We start from the raw sequence: 23,357 nt of genomic DNA, 5'->3' as shown, positions 1-23,357 counted from the left end.
AAAAACAAATTGCCTTATGAAGCAGACAGGGGTATAGTTGACGTTGTTGAAAACAATATGAATGATTTATTGAGTAATGTTGATCATATTGTTGCTGCAGAAGTACAACATAATGAAGAAATTGACTTTCAAGAAGATGAAAACTTGTGCTTAGATCATGGTTGTTTTTACCCAAAATTTGCACAGATGGAGTATGACTTAGGTTTTGATTTAGGCATAGCCACAAAACAAGTGGAGACTGATGATATATCAGTAAACATGCTGAGTGATAAGGAATATAAACTCCTTGCAAGAAGTTTAAATCAAAATCAGAAAATATTTTTTTACCACATACTTCATAAGATTAAAACAAATGATCTACCAATTCATTGCTTCTTAACAGGTGGTGCTGGTGTGGGAAAAAGTTTGTTAACAACCTGCCTATTTCAGGCGATTGTTCGTTATTATGCCAAACGTGTAGCAGAGAAATGTGATGAGGTTAAGGCGGTGTTATGTGCACCAACAGGTAAAGCTGCATACAACATAGGAGGGCAAACTATACATTCTCTTTTCTGCATTCCAGCAAACCAAAATTTGAAGTACAAACCTCTTGATGTACAGCAACTTGACAATATGAGAGTAAAGTTTCGCAGCTTGAAAATTGTCTTTATTGATGAAGTTTCGATGGTAGGAAATAAAATGTTCAATTACATTAATTTAAGGCTGCAAGAGATTTTTGCAAAAGGTGTTCCATTTGGAGGTATTAGCATCATAGCTATTGGTGATTTATTCCAGCTTAAACCTGTATTTGATGGCTGGATATTTGAAAATCTCACTGAAGGTTATGGACCATTAGCAACAAATTTATGGACTGATTTGTTTCGAGTCTTTGAATTAACAGAAATTATGAGGCAAAAAGAAGATAAAAACTTTGCTGAATTACTAAATAGACTAAGAGAAGGAAAGCACAATGACAATGATATAAACGTGCTGAGAACGAGAATCTGCACAGGAGAAATCCAAAATTTAAATTCAATTCCACACTTGTTTACAACCAATGTCAAGGTGAATTTTCATAATAGTCAAGCATATGAAAAAGCAGATTCAAATGACAAATGTATTGTGACGGCACTTGATGCTGTTACTGGAGATGTGTCCTCTGAAATAAAAAATGCAATACTCCTTCAAGTATCTGATGATCCATCTAAAACCATGGGACTATGTAAAAAATTGCAATTGGTGACCGATTTACCTGCTGAGGTTTGCATCAATATCAATGTCCAAGATGGGTTAACAAATGGAAGTCCATGCATAGTGAAGAAATTAGATTACAGAGTAATAGGTTCAAACAGGTGCAGTATTGTATGGGTATTATTTGATGACCCAGTAATAGGATTTTCTGCACGACAAAAATACTGTAATCTGTATTCTGAAGATATCTCTAAAGATTGGACACCCATTCATGAAGTGACTAAAAAGTTCACAGTCGGGAGACACAAATCCTGTCATGTCACAAGAAGACAGTTTCCACTGCGACTAGCATGTGCAAAAACAATACATAAAGCACAGGGTTCTACATTAAATAATGTTGTGCTAGATTTAGGAAAAAGGAAATTAGATCACATTCATTATGTCGGTCTAAGTAGAGTTCGAAAACTGCAAGATTTGCACATTTTGTCTCTAAATGAAGAAAAAATAGGAGTTTCAGGAAATGTTGTTTGTGAAATGGAACGTATGAGAAATCATGCAGCATTGTGGACCTGCCTGCCTATTCTTGAAAACATAACCTCAGATTTGAAAATTATATATCACAACAGCAGGTCGTTGCATTTGCACATAAGTGACTTATTGTCGGAAAAAAACATTCAGTCAGGCGATATTGTAGCTGTTACAGAAAGCAGATTAAAAGCAAGTGACAACAGTGAAAATTATTTGTTACCAGGTTTTCATATTTATCGTTTTGATGAAGAAGAATCCTCTCATACAATGCGGCCATTTTATGGTTCAGTTATTTACTCCAAATATCCACTGATCAATGTGTCAAAAGCAGTTTTAAATGGCATTCAAACAGTAAAGGCAACACTTATGAAAAACAGTGACCTTGTTCAAATTATTTTCATATATTGTCCCCCAAAGTTTGCCACCATCACCAATATTTGTTGTTTTCTGGTTTCAGTCTTGAACTTATTAGATACTAGTCAACCTTTTCTTATTATGGGTGATACAAACATAGATTATTTTACCCAAAGAGATCTCTCTTCAAATTTGAAACATTTGAATATCAGACAAATAATGCATAGTTCTACAACTGACTATAGAAGTTGTTTAGATCATGTATATACCAACTTAAATAGTTCTGCTGAAATTTCATGTGCTACTCTGGAATCATATTATTCAGACCATAAACCCATTGTTGTGTATTTGCCATTTTAAAAACTTATTATATTACGCGTTACTGCATTTCAGCTAAAAAAACACATAATAATTAAAACAATCTCACCTCTTACAAATATGCATAATGAGTTCAAAATATAAAACAATAATAATCAATTGTCTGCAATATTAAAATACTCAACATTTTAAATCTATTACCATCATACAAGACCATTATATTAAGTATCTATAGACATTCTTCAAGACTCTTAATTTATTTCTGTATTTCAGATGCTGCACAAAACTTTGGCAGAGTTGCAAAAAATGAAGTCAGGAGATTCCCTTCCATATCCCAATGCTTTGGTTAAAGCAACAGCCATCAAACCTGGCCACCTTTACCAATGCAAATGGAGAAAAGGGTTCTATTTTGAACATTAGTGTTGCTGATGGAACTGAGGCCATGCTTGTCACTCTTAGTGATGAAGCAAAAATGCCAACTATCAAAGACGGACGGACCCTACAAATAAGAAATTTCATTGTGTAAGGAAGTTGACTTGTACTGTCCAAACAATCAAAAATTATGGCAGGACCAGCTGTATACAAGTGCCAGAATCTTTAAAGGAAAAAGCAGTTACCATAATCATGCCACCATCACCTACAAAAACCTTGAAGGATGCAATGTCATCGCCTGTTAGAGAAATCCTGACTGTTCAAGGGCAAATTATTCGTGTACGTAACTCAACTTGATATTAAAGTTAAAAATCATCTAAAATTATAATTCATAATCAAATGAAATTAAAAACAATTGTACTTGTATTGAATTATACCCCTATAGTTTACTTTTCAATTGATTTTCTTTGCAGGATGAAGCAATCAAAACAGTGAAAGTTGCCCAGAAGGACACTAAGATTAGAGCATTGACCTTAGAAGAGAATGGACAGACAATGGAACTAACTCTTTGGAGAGAGCTGAGTGAACAAGACTTGAAGATAGGGCAATACATTGAAGTTACTCATTGTCTTGTATCTGAATGGCTCAGAAAGAAGAGTCTTAACTCCACAAGAAACACCACCATTAAGGTAACAATAGCTTGATACATTCAACTGCATTTACATGTATTCAAAATCCAAGCATAGTACTAGTTTATTGTAAATTTACACAAGATTGGAAAAAAAATAATGTACTTTAATCATGCCAAAAAATATCAGCTATGCATATTATGTATAATAACGAATGAATACTTCATTGTTTCAGGCTGTACAACGTAAAGATATGGTTGTAACTGGAAATGTCGAAGCTCTGTCAATGACGGACACCCACTGTGAAATGTGTGTCAAGGAAGATGACATATATAAAGACTTTATTGTGGATCTGGACATGGTTCGTGCCCAAGTTCAAAGATATGTGGAAGAAGCCGGAACATTCAACTTACAACAGCTAGAAAATATGATTGTTGACAAACTTCTCTTCCCTGTGAAGCTTGTCATCAACGGCACAACAGTCATTTCCTTTGAATTGTTATAAACACTTGCCAACATTCCTACATTTGAACCTATCAAAATTAATACTTTTTGTAAGAACTGTTAAATTACTATAAAAAAAAGTCAGTATGATTATTGATTAGCTATCATGACATCTCTTCAAATTGACATTTGCAAACAGGCTTATTAAATTTGTAATATTTCACTTACCTTATTTTTACCTTTTCTGGAACACCATAACTGTATATAGATCTAGTTTAATTTCTGGTTGTAAATATTTAATGAGCAATGCAACCAGCAACTGTTTACAGAAATACCGGTACATGCTTTTCTAACTTTGCATGCACACAGTGGTTATACAAGTTAATTAATTTTGTTAACTTTGATAGTTAGTCTACTTTTATTGTTTTTGTTTCAAAAAACCATATGACCCTTTCATCCAATCTTCATTTGGGATATACAGATTGATTTCTACTTCTTCTCAAGAACTACTTGGCCAATTTCAACCAAACTTGGCACAAATCATCCTTAGGCAAAGAGGATTCAAAGTTGTGAAAATTAAGGGCCACACCCGTTTTCAAGGGGAGATAATTAGAAATTAATGAAAAATTTCAAGAAATTTACAAAAATCTTCTTCTCAAGAACTAGAAAGCCAGGAAAGCTGAAACTTGTGTGGAAGCATCATCAGGTAGTGTAGATTCAAAGTTGTGAAATTCATGACCCCCGGGGGTAGGGTGGGGCCACAATGGGGGGTTGAAGTTTTACATAGGAATATATTGAGTAAATCTTTAAAAATCTTCTTCTCAGAAACTAAACAGCAAGGAAAGCTGAAACTTGTGTGGAAGCATCCTCAGATAGTGTAGATTCAAAGTTGTGAAATTCATGACCCCCGGGTGTAAGGTGGGGCCACAATGGGGGGTCGAAGTTTTACATAGGAATATATAGAGTAAATCTTTAAAAATCTTCTTCTCAGAAACTAAACAGCCAGGAAAGCTGAAACTTGTGTGGAAGCATCCTCAGGTAGTGTAGATTCAAAGTTGTGAAATTCATGACCCCCGGGGTAGGGTGGGGCCACAATGGGGGGTCGAAATTTTACATAGGAATATATAGAGTAAATCTTTAAAAATCTTCTTCTCAGAAACTAATCAGCCAGGAAAGCTGAAACTTGTGTGGAAGCATCCTCAGGTAGTGTAGATTCAAAGTTGTGAAATTCATGACCCCCAGGTGTAAGGTAGGGCCACAATGGGGGGTCAAAGTTTTACATAGGAATATATAGAGTAAATCTTTAAAAATCTTCTTCTCAGAAACTAAACAGCCAGGAAAGCTGAAACTTGTGTGGAAGCATCCTCAGGTAGTGTAGATTCAAAGTTGTGAAATTCATGACCCCCGGGGTAGGTTGGGGCCACAATGGGGGGTCGAAGTTTTACATAGAAATATATAGAGTAAATCTTTAAAAATCTTCTTCTCAGAAACTAATCAGCCAGGAAAGCTGAAACTTGTGTGGAAGTATCCTCAGGTAGTGTAGATTCAAAGTTGTGAAAATCATGATCCCTGGGGGTAGGGTGAGGCCACAGGGGGGGGGGGGTGTTAAAGTTTTACATAGGAATATATAAAGTAAATCTTTAAAAATCTTCTTCTCAGAATCTAATCAGCAAGATGATTCTTTATAATTGTTAAAACTTTGGCTCCAGGACAAGTCATCAGCCTCACAAGAAGGTTTAGAGTTTGATGTAGTTAAATATCCCATATATAAACAATTGTAAAGGATCTTTTTGAGAACTGCAATACTCAACATGTGATATGACTATAAAATTGAAGCAGGCAGCTATTTTTTCAATAGAATCTTTTTGTATTACTGTATTGAGTTATTGCCCTTGATTTATTGATTCTTGATTATTTTAATTAATGCATCCACTGTTAACCAATTATTGTGATGATTATTTTTATACAATAATAAATATTCAGTGTATATAAGTTGTTCTGCATAAGAAGTTTTGGGTTAGGCCAGATAAGTTTGTTTATTTTTGATTTCCAATTTTTAGATACTATGAATTATTTTAGGCTGGCACATATATAGGGACAGTGTCTATTGCATTATGATGAGCGACTGTTTGGGATTAAACTTGAACAGGTATGGATAAATTGAGTGTGTGAACATCCCTGCTCTATCTAATCTACGTGTTTTCTAACCTTCGATACAAAGTGTGCGGTCATTCCTGCCCTGTATCGCATTAATACAAGTGTGCAGTCATACCTGCTTGTATTAGTGGTGGTTGCGGCGGAGCACTAATGTATGGTCATCCCTGCTGGTGTTCAGGCCTTTCTAGCGCAAGTGTGCGGCACTCCCTGCTTGCGTTAAGTTGAGCTGTTGGCGTAAACGTTGGTACCTGTTGAGTTGCGTAGGTGTGCGGTCATCCCTGCCTGTGTAATGTTGAGTCCCTATATATGTGCAGGAGCGGTGATTAAAGTCTGCTCTTGTAAATATTGGCAGCAATCAGGGCTATCCGAGTTCCAAGGGGGAAAAATGGATTTTATTTATACAGGATCTACATGTATTATTGTACATTGTCCGGATTGTTTGTATTATGACTCCATTAAGCTGACTTTATCATACCTATTGTTCCTCAGGTGAGCGATGTGGCCCATGGGCCTCTTGTTTTGTTTCTGATACTACCCTTACTTGATGCATATTCTAGTAGTTTAGTTATAGTTTACATACACAGCACAAAATCTAAGCAATAATTATCTTGCTGAAAGTGAAATGTATTGCAACTTGATCACGAAATACGCTACAGACTATAATCTCTGCATGCCATTTTACAATTCATCCATTTCTTTCTTTGAAATGTGTACATGTTCTTAATATGAAAAGAACATACTGCCAAATAATTTGTGCCAAATTTTCATTGCCATTGTCAATATACCAGTTGACATTCAGTTCATCTTAGAAAAACTAATTCTCCCAATCCACTCTAATAACATAACCAAAATAAAAAACCTTTGTGTAAATCATTATATTGTTAACTATTCTTTATATATATCTCATAATACATAAACTTCCATTATTTTGTTTATCTCTATTTTCCAAACTGATATACTCTCAAATATACAAGATTCTGTATTGTTACTTAAACGTTCTTCCTCTTTTATCAAACCTAGCTATGTGTTCAATAAACATTTGCCTCTTCATTTCATTTTGTTGTTTTACCATACCTAAAGAAATCAGACAACAGTAGCATCTTGATAAACCAACCCAACTTTTCACGCCACCGTCTTTCAGTACTTTCAGTACTTTGATTATAACTTAAATGCCTTTTCTTCAATAGAGTGGGTCTGAGCTCCATATTTTTGTCATATACTTAATGCAGTTTAATTGAATTTAAACCGATTTTAATTAACAAAAATGTGGGGAGATGGCCCACTACACTTCAAAAATCTCATTTTGTAGCCCAACAATTGTAAGATTTTGAAAAATAATACAAGTCCGTAAATTCGTGGCCAACGTCTCATATACAGCTGTAGCATTTAAACAATTCACATCGTTGTGAATGAAATGGCTCAGTGGTTAGAGCAACAGACATTAGGTAACTTTATAGAACTTGGGTTTTTAGGTTGTGGGTTCGATACCACCAAAACTTTAGGATATATATTTTTTCTTATCGTTTTTCTTTTAATATTTGAAACTGAACATAGTTATAAATTACCCTTTTGTAAACCTGTATTATAACATATCAAATATATTTAATTGAAAAAAACCTAAATTTGATATTGTATTTTAAGACTAAACCAAATTGGCAGTTGCCCCGTCTTATTTCCCCATCTTCTTTCTGTAAACAGTCAGTAACAAACCTAGTAAGTAATAATATTGCCGTTAATTATCACTTTCATGCCTAACATTAACCTTAAATCAGATTTGTGGTTTTTTTAACTGAAGTTTTAATTGTACACTAAATGTACACTCGGTAAAAACTCGAAACACTTTTCTCGGACAGAGGTGTTTCTTCAAATGAATGTCTTTGATTTCCAAAATGTGCCTCTGTGATTTTATACAGTCCCATTTTTAAAGTAAACGGGAATCCTTGATTTGATGTCCAGTTGTACACTACCATGCTCATTAGATGATTAACATAGAAATTAAATGAACATTTCTCATTACTCGCTTTGCAGCTTGCTGTCACATCGTACGTTCAAGCTGCTTAACTTGTAATGTCAAAAAGGTTAGCAAGGGCATTCTTAATAAAACTTTGTGATGCGCAAATGATCAAACATCATATGATATTCAAGAGAAATGTTATTTAAGAAATATAATTAAATCTTAAAAAGTCCATTTATTTCAAACAAACCAGTCAGAAATGATAGAGAATGAAAAAAAAAATTGGCTGCATTCTATTTGTCATCTCAATCAATTAACAATACGGTGCACAAACGGAAACGTCATGATGTCCTTCACTGACTCAAAGGCGATAAAGAAGGAAGAAGGTTACTAGGAGACCCAACCTTAATGCTGCATGAAAGGATACCTTTCAAGGATCAGACAGTGTCCGAAATATCCGGTTTAATTTTGTTGTTCCTTTCTGTATAATGTTAGTCTTGTTTATGATTTATTACTAAGCATTTGTGATAAGATATAGTCTTTGGCTGTTTCATACCCTCCTCAATATATGCACATGTAACAAACAACCAAACAGAACTTAATAAGCATGAATGCTTATACATGTAGTACTATATTTCTACATAGTTAACAGGTTAGAATTGTATTTTTTTTACAAGAAACAAAAAAGGATATTTTTGAAGTACTTATAAATTACAAAGAATCATATAACCTCTTCAAATGCTCATATCATGGAACCGAAACCTCTTGTGGGTTGTACCATTTTTTATAAAATTTCTGCCATATTCTTTTCAATTTTTTTGAACTGCAAAACCGCTAATTCATTTCCAAAAATATATCGTATATGTGTTTATTTGCATGTCACAAAATAAGCAGGAATATATTAAATTACCTTTATCGATTTCTTTTGCAATTTTATATAAAATATCTCTTCGAAAACAATACAGGATGAAGTTTATTTTATATTTGCGACGTGTAACTACAAAAATTGCAAAAGTTCATCTTGAAAACCTCGAAAATCATTTCAACAGTACAAAAGTCTGTAGACAAGCATGTGCATTTAGCATCGTTTGTTTGACTCTCTCTCAAATTTGGACAAGGAAAAAGAAATAAGGAAGAGACGACAAGATATAAGAATAAAATGTATTTCCCAATTATGGCCTCCTAGGGCATGACTAACAATTATGATTACATATAAACATAATAAATTCACACTCATACAGTAGGACAGTTTTGGTGGATTATAAGAGAAAAAGAAAATGTTCATGTGTAAGGTAGCTCAGTACATCAAGACTAAAACGTTTAAAGACACAACTTTACAAGATAACGAGTCAAATATGTTGTTCAATTGTTTTTATTGATTGGTTACGTTGAATAGCATCATAGCTAAGTAACTAAAATATCGGGCTTGCAAACCTCAGATCCCGAGTTCGAATCTTGAAGGGACTCTTTCTACTACATACATGATTCGGAAATTACATTTTTTAAAATCTAAAATTTCTTATTGCCTATTTGACTATCACATTATTTTTCATAAGTAAGTAATTTTCTGCTGATTTGAAAACTATTTAAAATGTGTAGTGAAATACCTAAAACAACAATTCAAGTTTTATTTTTGCAGTATGTCATACAAAGTTTTAGTAAAGAAAAAAAAACAACAAGAAAACAAATTAAAAGAATAAAAAAAAGAAATAAACACACTTTGACCTTAGTAAGTAGTCATAGAAATAGCAAAAAAGTGTGAAAACACATATACACTTTCATGGAATATTGATTCACTTTGTAGGAAACTTGATTGTTCAAGTATATGTATATTCAGCTTATCATAAATGTATAACACTGCTTTCAAGTTCACATACGTATCTAAAATATCACACACTTTAAATAATTACTAATGTTTGTTACCAAATAAAACTTTATCTTTTCTGTCAATTTTTCGGTACCCTCTGCGCCTAACATACTGCTTAAATACTAAAATTGAGGATAATACAGCAATTCCACAGAAAAATGCCACTAAAAAGACAATCGTTGTGACGTAAGATGACGGCGACATTTCATACGAGTCAGATCCCCCAGCCTTTGATACCTGTGTGGTTGCCTTAACATCTGAAGCAAAAGAGTATAAACCTTAAATCTGTGTAAAATAGCATTTCCATATTTTCAGAGTTTTTAAACAAGTTTAATAGTTTAAGGCATTTAAAGTGGTTTTTTTTTTAAAATTCATTCTTGTATTTGAAGAAGTCTTTTACTTTCGTATATTCAAACATATATACTAACTTGACAATTGAACAAAGTTCTGATATTTTTGCGCAGGTGATGATTTATCTGGAGATTTTGTTCCTTTGAAGTTTGAGCATTTGGGAAAGTCTTTGGGAATTTGTGGCTGTTCGGAGATCTCTCCCACTTGTAAAACAACTGCCATACCGATTTCCATGTGAGTCTCAAGATGACAATGCATCAGCCAGAATCCTGCAAAGTGATGACACAGAAGAATTTAAACGATGAAAACATAGAATGTGAAGGTAAATTGTTTTGTACTCTGTTGTACACTTGATCTGTAAATAAGTTGATAACTAAATAATTTATTAACCTGGGCTGTCTGCTAAAAGTCGTATAACAACATATCCTTTATAAGGGACCATGACAGTGTCCTTCTGGGGCGGATTCTCAATATTGATACCAGGGACGTTTCCATATTTCCAACTAGAATTACGCCATTGTGCGGACCTATAGTCAGAGGAGTACTGGATGTCTGGGTTTTGACCTTCTGTAAATCCTGTGGTTTCGTTAATTTCACCAGTACTGTATTTCAGGACATAAAAACGGTTACCATGGAGATGAACCGGATGCGAAGTCCCTTTCGTAAGACCGTCTGTTTTACAAAAAAAAATTAATAAAAATACGGTATTATTTTAAATCCACTTTTAAAACTTGTCCTAATCTTCAATATCAGAGACAGAAAAGACAAAATACAACAATAATAAATGATAATTATATTGATATTACAGAGAATTAAAACACATTTCATTAGATTACACAAGAGAACATGAAAAATAACTAAAAGTATGAAAATTAAACCAATTTTAAAACTTTTTCGTTACATCTTAGGGATATATTATTTAGCGTTGAAGTGTGTATTTCCCAACAAATACAGAAAAGGCACACAATGCTTTTTATACGTACTGATGTGTATTAAGGAACACGTTTTAGGGCATATATTGTAAGGGAAGTTAAGTTTTCTTACTACAAAATCTTTATTAACATATGCTGGCTTTCTAATAGAGTTTTGTTAGATTTTAAAATTATATTATGTGTAAAAAGGGAGTGAACTGCATAATCAAATTGTAAGTCCATGTATGTATCGAAATTTGAATTTATCCAATTTGCTATTTGTTTTATTATCGGTAAATAACCACTTTTCGTAATATTTTGATAACATTATACCTTTTGATTTAGAATTCGATTAAACCAAGAGCAAATATATATGATTAATGATCAAAGATCCTATGCCATGTTCGACAACTCAAACTTATTCCTTTTTTCGTACCATAAATCTTTTTTTTTTATATACACAAATTGAATTAGTTTTCTAGTGTCAATATTATGATCAGTTATTCAATCAAATATTTGGCTTAGGGTTTCATGGATATCTTCTAAATATAGGTAAAGGGGTTGAAGCCGCCGATGCACAGGTACAACATTTTTTTTTAATTTGACCTCATTATATTCATCTTGGGCAAATTTGCAATTACTTTGAAGAATACATGGATGCAATCATTAGATTAATTCATTTTATTTCATTTATAAAAATTGGAGGCAAAAAACAATTTGATGTTAAAAAAAAACTTTGAGGGTGAGGTTTGCAGAATCTTAAATGTTTTACCATCAGCCAAAAGGACAATATGTGTGACCTTCTTAGTTGCCACCTTAATCACGTGAGTGCACTGACAGTATTCTCCACATTGATCCATGTTGGTATTGTTGCAGACAACATTCTGGTCATCGACTGTTTCAGGGTTAACCTATAAAAAATCATCAAAAAATGCAACCATTCGGACCAAAAAAAAGGATATGCAGTTTTTAAATCTAATGTGTTTAACAGAATATCAAAAATATAAACAGCCAATTGAAAAAAAAGAATATATTGAAAATTAAAGATGAATGAATCCTTGTCATTATAAATGATGAACACTCATTTCTACCTGTAAAGCTTCAGGAGGATTTTTGAAATGAATGGTATTCACCGATGCACGTTCTAGTCTCTGATCGCTACCGCTAAAGTGAAAATTTAAAAAGAATTCCTGGAATTCGTTCGCTGATTCTTGGAAGGCTTTAGGTGATTCAGCATTTGTATGTGAAGGCGCCTCTAGATCTGCTACCGACAGACACTGTGCATGTGGATTCCATTTTGACATCGTTTTGGAACTAATAATAAAATCATAAAAGGATTTCAAACCTGTTGATAGTTGACATTGTTATGGAATTTTCAATCAAATAATGATGTTTCCTCCAGAGATAACTGTTGATAATCTTATATTTGACAGATATAAAAAGACAATTTTTTACTTACCCCCAATGACAATTGGCCATAACACAAGGATCTGAGCTACTGCATTCTCTGTTCTTAGATTCTGGAAAATCACTTTTGGCCTCCTGATAATGGAGCTGCGCAAAACTCGCATTTGGCTTAATACGATTCTGTATAAAAAAAAAACCACTCTTCATATTTAATCTTAAATAGAGGGTGTTATAAAAAGGTAATTTGAAAGTTGATGATTTGCTTATTAGATATGTTTGTGTTATTTTCAGTTTGTTAAAATGTAAGTTTCATATAACTTTGTTTTATAGGATAAAGAGTTGCCATTCAGTCATCTTTCAGTTGACTGAAAGGAAGAGCTTCATCTTGTATTTATGAAAATAATTACAATTAATCAAGAATTTTTTTATGATTTGCTGAATGTGAAATTATTCAAAATGATGGTATAAATTGCCTTCTGGGCATCCAGGACTTCGTCGGACTCTACACGGATCCAGAAATTCCCAGGGGTGTTGTTAGCGATTACAATGACATCATATGTTTCACCGGGGTTAATGAAAAGATAGTCGATCCAAACGGGAGATATATCAAAGCCATCCGTAGCAATAAGCAGCATTCTATGCTGGAAATATATACTATGCCGTGTATAGAGTTTACGTTTTCGCTTGTCAAGCAGATCAGTAGAATTGACCTTTTTTTGAAATTCTGAGTACATTACATGTATAACTGGATCAGTACTGAGTATTTCTTTAATTCATATTATCTTTACCTACTTTATGAAGATCGAATCAACTTTTTTTTTACATGTTCACTAAACATCATCTGTTCATACCTCATCAAAAGAGATTTTGTATTCTCCCGTTATGCCGGTGTTAATGATCCGAAACCGGTTGCTACTGTTTGTTTTTACGGTAAACATTTCCAGAGGAACAGTTTTCTGGTTCTCAGTGCTGCTATTTGAAACTGAAAATGACGTTTACGTGATAACCGTAGATATAAAAAAAAAAACCAGTTTTTTTTCATTTCCATGTGCTTTGCGATTGAAGTTTGTTTTGTTTTTTTTCAACATTTGGCTTTCGTAAATATTGTGTCATTCGATGTCATAAAGGATAAAACTTTAAAATCGTGTTCTTTAAGACGTTAAATTGTTGTCCCGAATTAATTGATTAAAAATGACAGTGAATTTATCAAACTTTGAGGATATTACTTAGTTTTAAGTAATTACGTTAATATTCCTATCATCAAGAGAGTTGACAAGGATAGGATAGGATACATGTATGCTACAGAATGCACAATACATGATAGAATACTAAGATCAAATTATATCCTATCATATCCTATCCTGTATTATGTAGCCAATCAGATTAGAGTATAAATTCCAGAGTGATTTTGCATAACCAAGAAAAAAAAATGTTAAAGTTAAACATAAAACAAATGATTATTTACGTGACTTATTCTTAAAACGGTAAAGATACTTGGTATGGCATGTTAACTTTTTTCTGAAATAAATTCATCTTTTTCCCCCGAAACGAAAACCAAAATAACGTAACTATTTGTTTTTTGTAATTACCTTAATGTTTCAAGTCTGTGTATTCTGTTTATTACACTTTTGATAATACAGAATATCACAAAAATCATGAACACACCAAAAAAAATTTCTATATTTTATTTGATGCTTGGTTAAATTTTAAAAGACGAGGCCTGGATTGTACATGGACACTATTCCTTTTTTCAAGGAATTCAACAATTAGTTGAGTCATATTCAATTTCTGAAACTGAAAAAATGTTGGGCAAAGACGTATGGAAATATGGCAAATTATGCTGTGACACAATTTTTTCAATATTCATACATGTATGTTTACAATTACATTAAACGACTAAACAGCAGTAGCATAATCCAAATCTACTAATTTTACACCAGAAAAATTGATCAGTTGCTCTTTACGGCACATCTCCTCAATGCTATTATGCCAGCGCTAGTTAAAATGTTGTTTTTAAGACTTTTATTGATGTACTTACATGACTTTGATTTGCCATTAATAAGAGCGTTCGTGTAAGGCCTGGCGAGTGTCGAGAGAGAACAATCATATGTAAACTTTGACGTCAAGCAGTCAGCCGTATTCAAATTATTTGAAAACCTATGAAAAATTTTCATTAAACATAATTGTTAAAAATATATTTAATGCCCAATGGGGATTCTTTCACTTAAGTTTTTTTTAACAGTTTTTCTTTGAATGTTTACTTAAGCATTAGTTACTAAAGTTTTGTTTGTTACACGTATCGAGAATTGGTTTATTGCATCAAATAGACAAAGGTAGGAAATTAAATCTCAATCAAATAAAACCCAACCTGCCTTACGGTAATATATTTAAAGCTGCTTGGTCCGATTATTTTGTAATTACAGTATCAATTTGTTTTTCCTACAAAGCATTTATCTTGGACTTTCTCCTATTTACACCCTCAGAATCAGTCTTCTTTCAAAGTTAGAAATATTCAAAGTAAATAAAAATAATTCCTCTTTGGGCAAACGAAAAAACAAACCAAAATGCATCACGGGAATGTTTAGAAAAGGAAACCGCTTGGTTTCGTCCCCCGAATGATTGGGGTTATTCAACCCGCATATGCTATGCATAGATTTTAAAGAAAGCAGACTTATGAAATATTAGCGAACAAAACGTACACATGTTTATTTGTAATTTGTCTGATCATTTCGACCTTTATTTAAAGCGATGTCAAAGTCGTAATACAACCATACCCGTCCCGTCGTCAGGGGTGAAATTTAACATGTGGCGAAATAACGCGGTACCTTTTAATGTCGTTTGTTTTGTTATCAAATTTTGTACGTATTTTTTTTAATTGAAATTTGGCATAATTGATGGGTAAAACTACTGCAATGTCTATTATTATACATATACTAAGCATAGCCATCGTTTAAAAGCGTGCATAAAATTTGATATAAAATCGGACCAAGCAGCTTTAACATACTTACTGTAACATATACCAGTTTTGTTCTGCGACCGCTTGTGCATCACTTTTCTTGTAGACCCAGTCTTGTGTCATAAAAAGGACATCATTGTCGACTTTTGGAATATCTGTTCTCTAGGCAAATATTATTAAAACATATTTAGTAGCTTGTTCCTCTATGATGATATTGATTTCGAAACGTTTTGATTAAATACAGCGCCATTTGCTTTATGTTTTGATTGTTATCATTCGTGTTGTTAAAATGAAATGTGAAATATGTCATCGTCACTCGCTTCCGGAATTATTCTCTTTAATGTCTACGGGAGTAAACAAGCATGATCAAAGGAACGTAACTCGAGGATGTAAAGATAAATTGCTTGATTATCAACTTAGCAAAAATGGGTTTGTATCCCAGTTTTAAAATCCATTACTCAATCTCGCAGAGATTTCATGTCACATACAATGCAAATTGATAGCATTAGAAAAAATACAGAATCAATGAATAAAGAATAAAACGCAAAAATAAGCAAAATATATTCTTTTGCTCCATTAGTCACCAAACAAGTAATACCTTATGATAAAGAAATAATAATGGTTAATTATTGTCTTTAAAATATACATGTCTAGATGAATAGAATTCTGAAGAAGTTCCTAAGATTCCCTAAAAGATTTATGATATCCCCCCAGCATAAACTAATTTCCTACCAGAAATAAATTAACAGTATATTTTCTATCCTACTTCATGTAAGTTTTCCTGTCAACAGTTCAATCCCGTGGGAGACTAAGATCTTATAGGGAATACAAATTCTCAGGTTGGAAAGGTATTCGTTTTTTGGTATAACAATTAATTTCTCTTTAAACACAGGATGAAACTATGTTATCAAGTAATCAGTTAGATGACATGTTTTCTTAACTTACTAAAGTGCACCGTAGCATCAACATTCAGCCACTTTTACAAACTTTTTAATTAATATTTTGTTTATAGACTAGTAAAATAAGAAACATCAGTAGAAACATATGGACTCTTTACGCCATTGTCTATTGATCTATGAGTGCCTTATTAATTTGACTGTTTAAAAACTGCGTTAAACTCTGGGTGCAAACATGCTAATCAGTTATTGCATAATATTCCAATACTGTAATCTTCCTTCACTTACTTCTTTTCCTATCTGTGGAAGAACAATGAATGCACCATTTAGACCCTCTCTTCGCATTGCCCCGTGATGCGAGTGGTACCAATGGGTTCCAGTCGGACTTGCAGTGAATCTGTTATTCAATAAAGAAAGTATTAATGTTGTAAACAAGGCAATACATTTCATTAAATCTAATGATGATACATCCATGTCAATAAACTATAAACCTCGTTTAAGGTGTATTGATATAATAAGTGCACATTTACATTAATTCATCTTGGCTTAGAGCCTACAATTATGTGGGTATTTTTTCGTTGATCAAAGATTTCAGGTTGTAGAATTCATATATATACTTTTTAAAACTTAAGTTCACATTTTTGAGTGTTATCTTTTTCTTTTGGGATTCAATACTCTTGATAAATGATATTAATCTTATAAACGAAATCTATTTCACAAAAAATCGGATAGATGACATATGTAAGCATTTATACTTATATTTCAATTCTCTGTCAATTTTTTAGCAAAACAAGTATCATTTTAATGATTATACTTGTAGGTAAACATTTGTCCAGGAAGTATAGGACACTGGGATATCATAGAGGCACCATCCATCCACGGAGTTTTGGACTGGAACATCCCATGCCAGTGAAGCGTGACCGCTTCATTTGCCATGTCATTGTACACACGGATTTTGACCTAAATAATACAAAAAAGATATAAAATATATCAATATGCAAACCTTATAAATATAACCATTTTAATTAGAAAATAATATGCTAGTTTATTACGCCATAAATTGTAATTGTTTTCACACCCTATTTGAATTTCGATAAGAGAAAAATCGTCCATTATGCAAGTTCATGTGATAAATTTAGTTAAAAAGTATCATAACAAAAGAAAGAAAGAACGTAATTGCTAGTATCAAGCGTTAATAATACAAATTCAAATGGTTTATAAGATATTTTAATAAAAAAAAAACCTGTTGACCTTTTGGTTTTCGTACACGACGATCGTTGGTCCAGGAAATTGGTTGTTTATGGCGTACATAAACTTATAGTTCCCGTCTATCGTTAATACCTCCTCTATTTCTTAAATAAAACAAACGTTGTAAATGATTTATCTCTCTTGAACTGCATATAACTATATAATATAGTGATTAAAAATGTGAGATGTTCCTTTTAAGGTGGACCGCTGCATCGTCACAACTTTTCTGACATCCGTTTGAAACATCATTTTGTTCAAAATGTGTGTATTATTCTGTCGTGGTAAAATAAAATAGTCAAACACTGTTTGATTGAACTCTTCTTACGAGGAAGATGAAATAAGAATGGAATAACCAAAAGGTTTTTTTTTTAAATATGTCGCATGCTAGTAAATCAAGCTTTAGACTAACATGCATTGATTATCAGCTTTTTTGCACGGAAAACAGTAGCTGTAAAGTGTAAAATTTATATTCTATTTTCCTGCTACAGGGAATAAACTTGGCATGTCATCTGCAGCACATGATCATATATGTGTCACTGATGATTTAAGTAAGCAGATGTTAAGTATTCACTTAAACTATTTGTATGATGAATACCATAGTATCCTATCTTGAATTGATAACAACTTAATAACTGCCCAAAAATAAAGCATTGCAATAAATATCTGCAATAGTAGACAATCCAAATGTAATGGGTACACTTCAAAATTAATTATTGCGTCTAAAATTAAAAAGATATGGTAGCATCAGCAGTGGAAGATTTCCAAGACAATTGGTTGAACAACATTATTCTGAAAAGGGGCATGCATGGCATTGCTTTTTCCTATATGTGTATGGACAACCTTGTATAACCATGGTTGTTGAATAATAGCTAGTATACCATTACGTATGTTAAAAAAAGTCAAAGGAAATCTAATGCTAAAAGTTTGTTTAAGAGAATTGAATATAGAATGGATAAGTCAAAAATAAAATTTGTCAGGATCAAACATTATTATAAGAACTACAGTAACTAAGCATTAATTGGTTCCTGTATTAATTTTCCGTAGTGAATTTTATGGTTTAGCTATAAATTGGTACTAAGATATTTAAGACCATTAAAAATTAAGAAAGACTACCCTAAAACAAAGGAGTGGATTACTGACGGGAGTTGATTTTATTGATTATCATTCATTGTAAAATCAACTATATGTAATTTTGCATGGAAAGAAGTTTCTTAGCTGTATTTGAAGAATAACGGGCATTTTTTCTTATATGAAATCTCGGGCTTTTCCGACATGAATTCTGAACGATAGACTGGAAACCCCATATGAATTATCTTGCGTAAAGTTTAAAGATTCAATAACGCCATCAAACTCTTCAATCTATTTTGTGTTGTTTTAGTTGTTATTATATTTTTGGGAAAGTGTATCCAAACAATATTTTAACACAAAGTAATAATAAAGTCTAATCTACGCCAATAAGGGTTCAATCTTTAATTTCGATAGTCTGTCCTTGTCCGTGATTCCAAACGCTATCGCTCTACAAATGGCGCTTGAGTAATCAATGCTAGCGGATTAGTCTCATTGAACTATAGCGAAAGAAAACCACATGTACAAAAATATCATAATTTTAAAAACCCTGGATGATCAACAAATGAACCATCAATTATATAACATTTAAAATATCAGATGTAGATCTGTAAACCATAAACTTTATTCAACAAAGAATTTTCACTATGTTATAGCTTTGACACTTGACTAATTTTATATCTTAAATAGGCATAGCTGCAGTTCTTTAGCTCCCGGTCTGAAAAATATCGGATGGACGACCTGGGTGCTACAGTGCCTCCAATAGTAAACATCGCTCACCTGAGCAACACTGGCTTTATATGGGCGTTCAAAGGATATTTCGCCATGTGGCCCCTCAGTAGATTAACCAAAAATGAATATCCGAATTTTCACTTATTTTTGCATATACTTAATCTTTGACATATTTACCTTCATGAAATACCATTTCTACCTAAAATAAGATCATATGCAATATAAATAACTAAATTTTCAGTTGGTGTTCACGGTTAACTTCCTGTTCCCTTTATTTTAAGCCCCCCCCCCCCCATCACTTTATAAAACGATTAAAATACATGAGAGCATAAAGGTACATTTACTCCCTCCACTACTTGCTACTTATTGTATTTTACAAATCTATATATGAAAGAAGAAAAGTGTTCCTCAATGCACCAGAATGAATGCGCTCAATTCCTTAAATTTAAAACATTGAAAAAGTTTGTTGGCTTTCTCCATTTTAGACGATTGTCATTTACCAGGCATGAATTCATTTCGTATGACCTTTATTATCTCATTTGATTGAAGAAAATAAACTTAATTGAAAATTTTGTCACATACACATGTTAAAGAGCAATAATTCAAATTAATGTATTGGCAGGCATGTCGCTCTATTGTACAAAGGCCCATCCATTATTTTCATCTTTATTAAAAAACAACAAATGTGTACAAACAAAGATGATTTTCCATTGCAATAATTTTTTAAGAACACCGATAATGCTTTTATCCTCATAATAATAAAGTGTCAGGCCTACGGAAACTGTTTAAAAGGCATTGTTTTCATTTACTTGTGTTCGAAAAACTATCAAAAATTTGTGTAGATTTTTTTATGCAATTCATCGTTGAAGAAGGGGCAACAGAAAGTAATTACAGCATATCATCGTATTAGCAAGACATTTCTATTGATCAACCAAATTTCAGTGTCAATCGTTGAATCATAAGCAAGATACATAGCTTGGTTTGAGTCATGTTTTTGTTCACATGAGTTTATTCCATTCAGCTTAAGAATTTTAAACTTAGAACTTCCTTTTCAGCATAGCTGACTAAAGGATGACCTCAGCTTTTTGTACAAACATATAGTAGCATTGTGCGCAAAGCTCTGTATCTTGCTTATAACTCGAAGCTTGACTCTCAGGTTAGTAACATTATAGGAATTTGTAAACAATTAAAACAAGAGAAAACTGCACTTAAACAAAGAGAAAACTCAATTCATTTTTCAACATATATATATATATATATATATATATATATATATATATATATATATATATATATATATATATATATATATTTGTACCTGAGGATGCTTCCAAACAAGTTACAGCATTTCTGGCCTACTGGTTTTTGTTAAGATTTTTCTCTATGTATTCCTTTGTAAAAATTTCGATCCCCCATTGTGGCCCCACTTTACCCCCGGGGATCCTGATTTGAAAAAAAAAAATTGAATCTACACTACCTGAAGATGCTTCCAAAGTTCCAGCTTTTCTGGCTAACTTGTTTTTGAAAAGAAGATTTTAATGATGTTTCTCTATACATTTGTATAGATCCCCGGGGATCACGGTTTGGACAAGCTTGAATCTACACTATTTGAGGATGCTTCCACACAAGTTACAGCTTTTGTGGCCGATTGATTTTTGAGAAGAATATTTTTAAAGATATTTCTCTGTATTTCTCACCTAAGGTGAGCTAACAATTATTTATGTCTCTTCTAAACGAACACGCACTTAATATTTCCATCAGCAAAATTAATCTCCGTTTAGACTGAATAGACAAGAAAATACTTACAACTAGCCTAAAACACACTGCAGTAATCACCTATTATGCAAAAACCATACCGTATTACTACTAGAATTTTTAGTTGTTAAACTAGTTGTTAAAGTACCGTACCTGTTAATGTATCTTATTTTCCGCAAGTAACAGTCAGTTGACTTACTTTCCGATGTCTATATTTGATTGGTACGTAAAAATTACAAAATGCAGGCGATAGTTCCCCTAAGTTACAAACCGTAATTAATGAAAACGAAACGAAAATCAAAACAAGCTGAAACAACCGTCAAAGGTGAAAATGTCAACGCATTGGAATATTTAATTTCAATTTACTTCACAAAATCGGCATTAATGTATCTTGCACGTTTCAAATATTCCTTTCGCACGCAAACTGTTCATTAACAACCAAATTCATCTTTGTCATATTGACCATTTCTTAAACTTTTAAAATGGCCGCTTCGTTGTTTCAAAGAAGATTTGAGATATCGAATACCGAACCCGAAGTTCAACTGATTGACCCTCATTCTCTCTGTCTTATTATCATTTCCGTAAATTACTCAAATTTGAAACAGAATTAACCCTTAATTTTTGCAATTTATATTTTCCTTCCCATAAGGAATATTATGCTAAACTACGTTGAATTTCAACCAGTGGTTCTTGAGAAGAAGATTTTTAAAAATGCACCCCCCCTTTTTCTACAGTTTCAAGGTTTTCTCCGCTTTGAATTCCGATCGGACTTTTATTTCAGCAATTTATATTTGTCCTCCAATAAGGATGCTTTGTGTCAAATTTGGTTGAAATTGGATAAGCGGTTTTAGAGAAGAAGTTCAAAATGTAAAATTTTTACAGACGGACAGACGGACACAATGACGGATGGACAGACGAACAGACGGACGACGGACGAAATGTGATCAGAATAGCTCACTTGAGCTTTCAGCTCAGGTGAGCTAAAAACTGCAATTTACGGCGCACAAAAAATGCGCTAGTTTTTGACCAATTAACCTCCCAGGTCGTCCATCCGATTTTCTTCAGACTGGGAGCTACAGACCTGTAGCTAAAATAGGCATGGCTACGTTTATTCCCAAATCTTACTTTTCCAATCGTAATACTTATAATTCTTAACTAATGTATTACAAAGAGACAACTAAACTTAAACTAGTTGCCAGATTATAACTGTGATACATTGATAACAACTGTTCGTGCAATGTGCCTTTCAGTTTGCCAAAGAAAAAATGCATTACTTAAAGTAGATCCAGTGTTCTGTGATGTCATACATTTTTTGTAAAACTTTGAATTCTTAAACAATTGTGCAAAATAAACCATCCAGCCACTTTAAAGAAATTAATTGCATCAAATATATAAAGGCGCTTTTCTCAGGCAAACAAGTATACCCTTGATTTTTTTTCTTGAATTGGACTGGTGTACCATAACAAATCACATACCTTTCTTGGACAGAGGTGTATTTCCACAGCAATGGCTTGAATTTCCTTCTGGCAATGCGGTTCTCTTGAAGAGAGTTCCGTTATTGGAATACACGGGAAAACCTTGAAGCGATGTCCGATTATACGCAACCATGCTCATGATATAATTTATATGGAAATCAAACGTACATTCTTCGTCAGTGGCTTTGCAGCTTGGTGTTACGTCGTGCCTGAAGGCTGACTGTACGTGAACAATCTCCAATGTCAACAATACGAATCTTATAAAACGTATATTGACAGATAACTTGTAAGGAACCATCTTACGTTATGGTAGTAAGAAAACTATTTACTGGTTAGATATCTTCACCAAAGATAACTGATCGATAAAACGATTTAATTTGAATTTAGTGAATGTACATTACGTGATATTTAAAAGATAAGATACAACTACATGGTGTGCAAACGGAAAGCGGTATATTTCGACTGACGTTTGACGACATAAAGAACTTAGTTGTTTGTATAGTAATAGCCATTATATGATTTATAGGATAATAACTGTTTTACAAAGATTTAAAATGTTCCGGTTTTATTCAATCAAACCACAAGTGAACACAGATGTATTGTAAAACATAACTTTCCTATTGTTAATGTCATTTGACATATATCCTAAAACTTGCTATTAGGCCAGTTGCACAGATCAGCTTGACTCTGTAAGAGTTTTGAACGGAGTGATTTTTATTTTTTTTTTAACTGAACAGTATTATTTAACGCTGCGGTACGCTTCTTTAA

General features: G+C 32.8%; 1 protein-coding gene and 1 pseudogene across 1 annotated transcript; one reads left to right on the top strand and one right to left on the bottom strand.

Annotated features, from left to right (window-relative positions):
- The first annotated feature begins 2,708 nt into the window (after nucleotides 1-2,708).
- LOC128162738 (uncharacterized) lies at nucleotides 2,709-3,898 on the top strand (annotated as a pseudogene).
- Nucleotides 3,899-9,073: 5,175 nt separating this feature from the next.
- Nucleotides 9,074-22,939, bottom strand: LOC128162734 (uncharacterized). The gene is made up of 14 exons (XM_052826076.1): nucleotides 22,590-22,939; nucleotides 17,566-17,666; nucleotides 17,129-17,274; nucleotides 16,603-16,711; nucleotides 15,471-15,580; nucleotides 14,501-14,619; nucleotides 13,314-13,444; nucleotides 12,936-13,103; nucleotides 12,515-12,642; nucleotides 12,147-12,369; nucleotides 11,828-11,966; nucleotides 10,535-10,816; nucleotides 10,222-10,413; nucleotides 9,074-10,050 (listed from the first exon to the last, which is right to left on the bottom strand). Exons 1-14 carry the CDS (start codon nucleotides 22,885-22,887, stop codon nucleotides 9,836-9,838), a joined length of 2,361 nt encoding a protein of 786 aa, XP_052682036.1. The 5' UTR covers nucleotides 22,888-22,939; the 3' UTR covers nucleotides 9,074-9,835.
- Between the last annotated feature and the right edge of the window lie 418 nt (nucleotides 22,940-23,357).

This window comes from Crassostrea angulata, chromosome 9, assembly GCF_025612915.1.
Source record: "Crassostrea angulata isolate pt1a10 chromosome 9, ASM2561291v2, whole genome shotgun sequence".
Classification (NCBI taxonomy): Eukaryota; Metazoa; Mollusca; class Bivalvia; order Ostreida; family Ostreidae; genus Magallana; species Magallana angulata.
The sequence above is the reverse complement of the archived record's forward strand: the minus strand, read 5'-3'. Positions and strand labels throughout refer to the sequence as shown.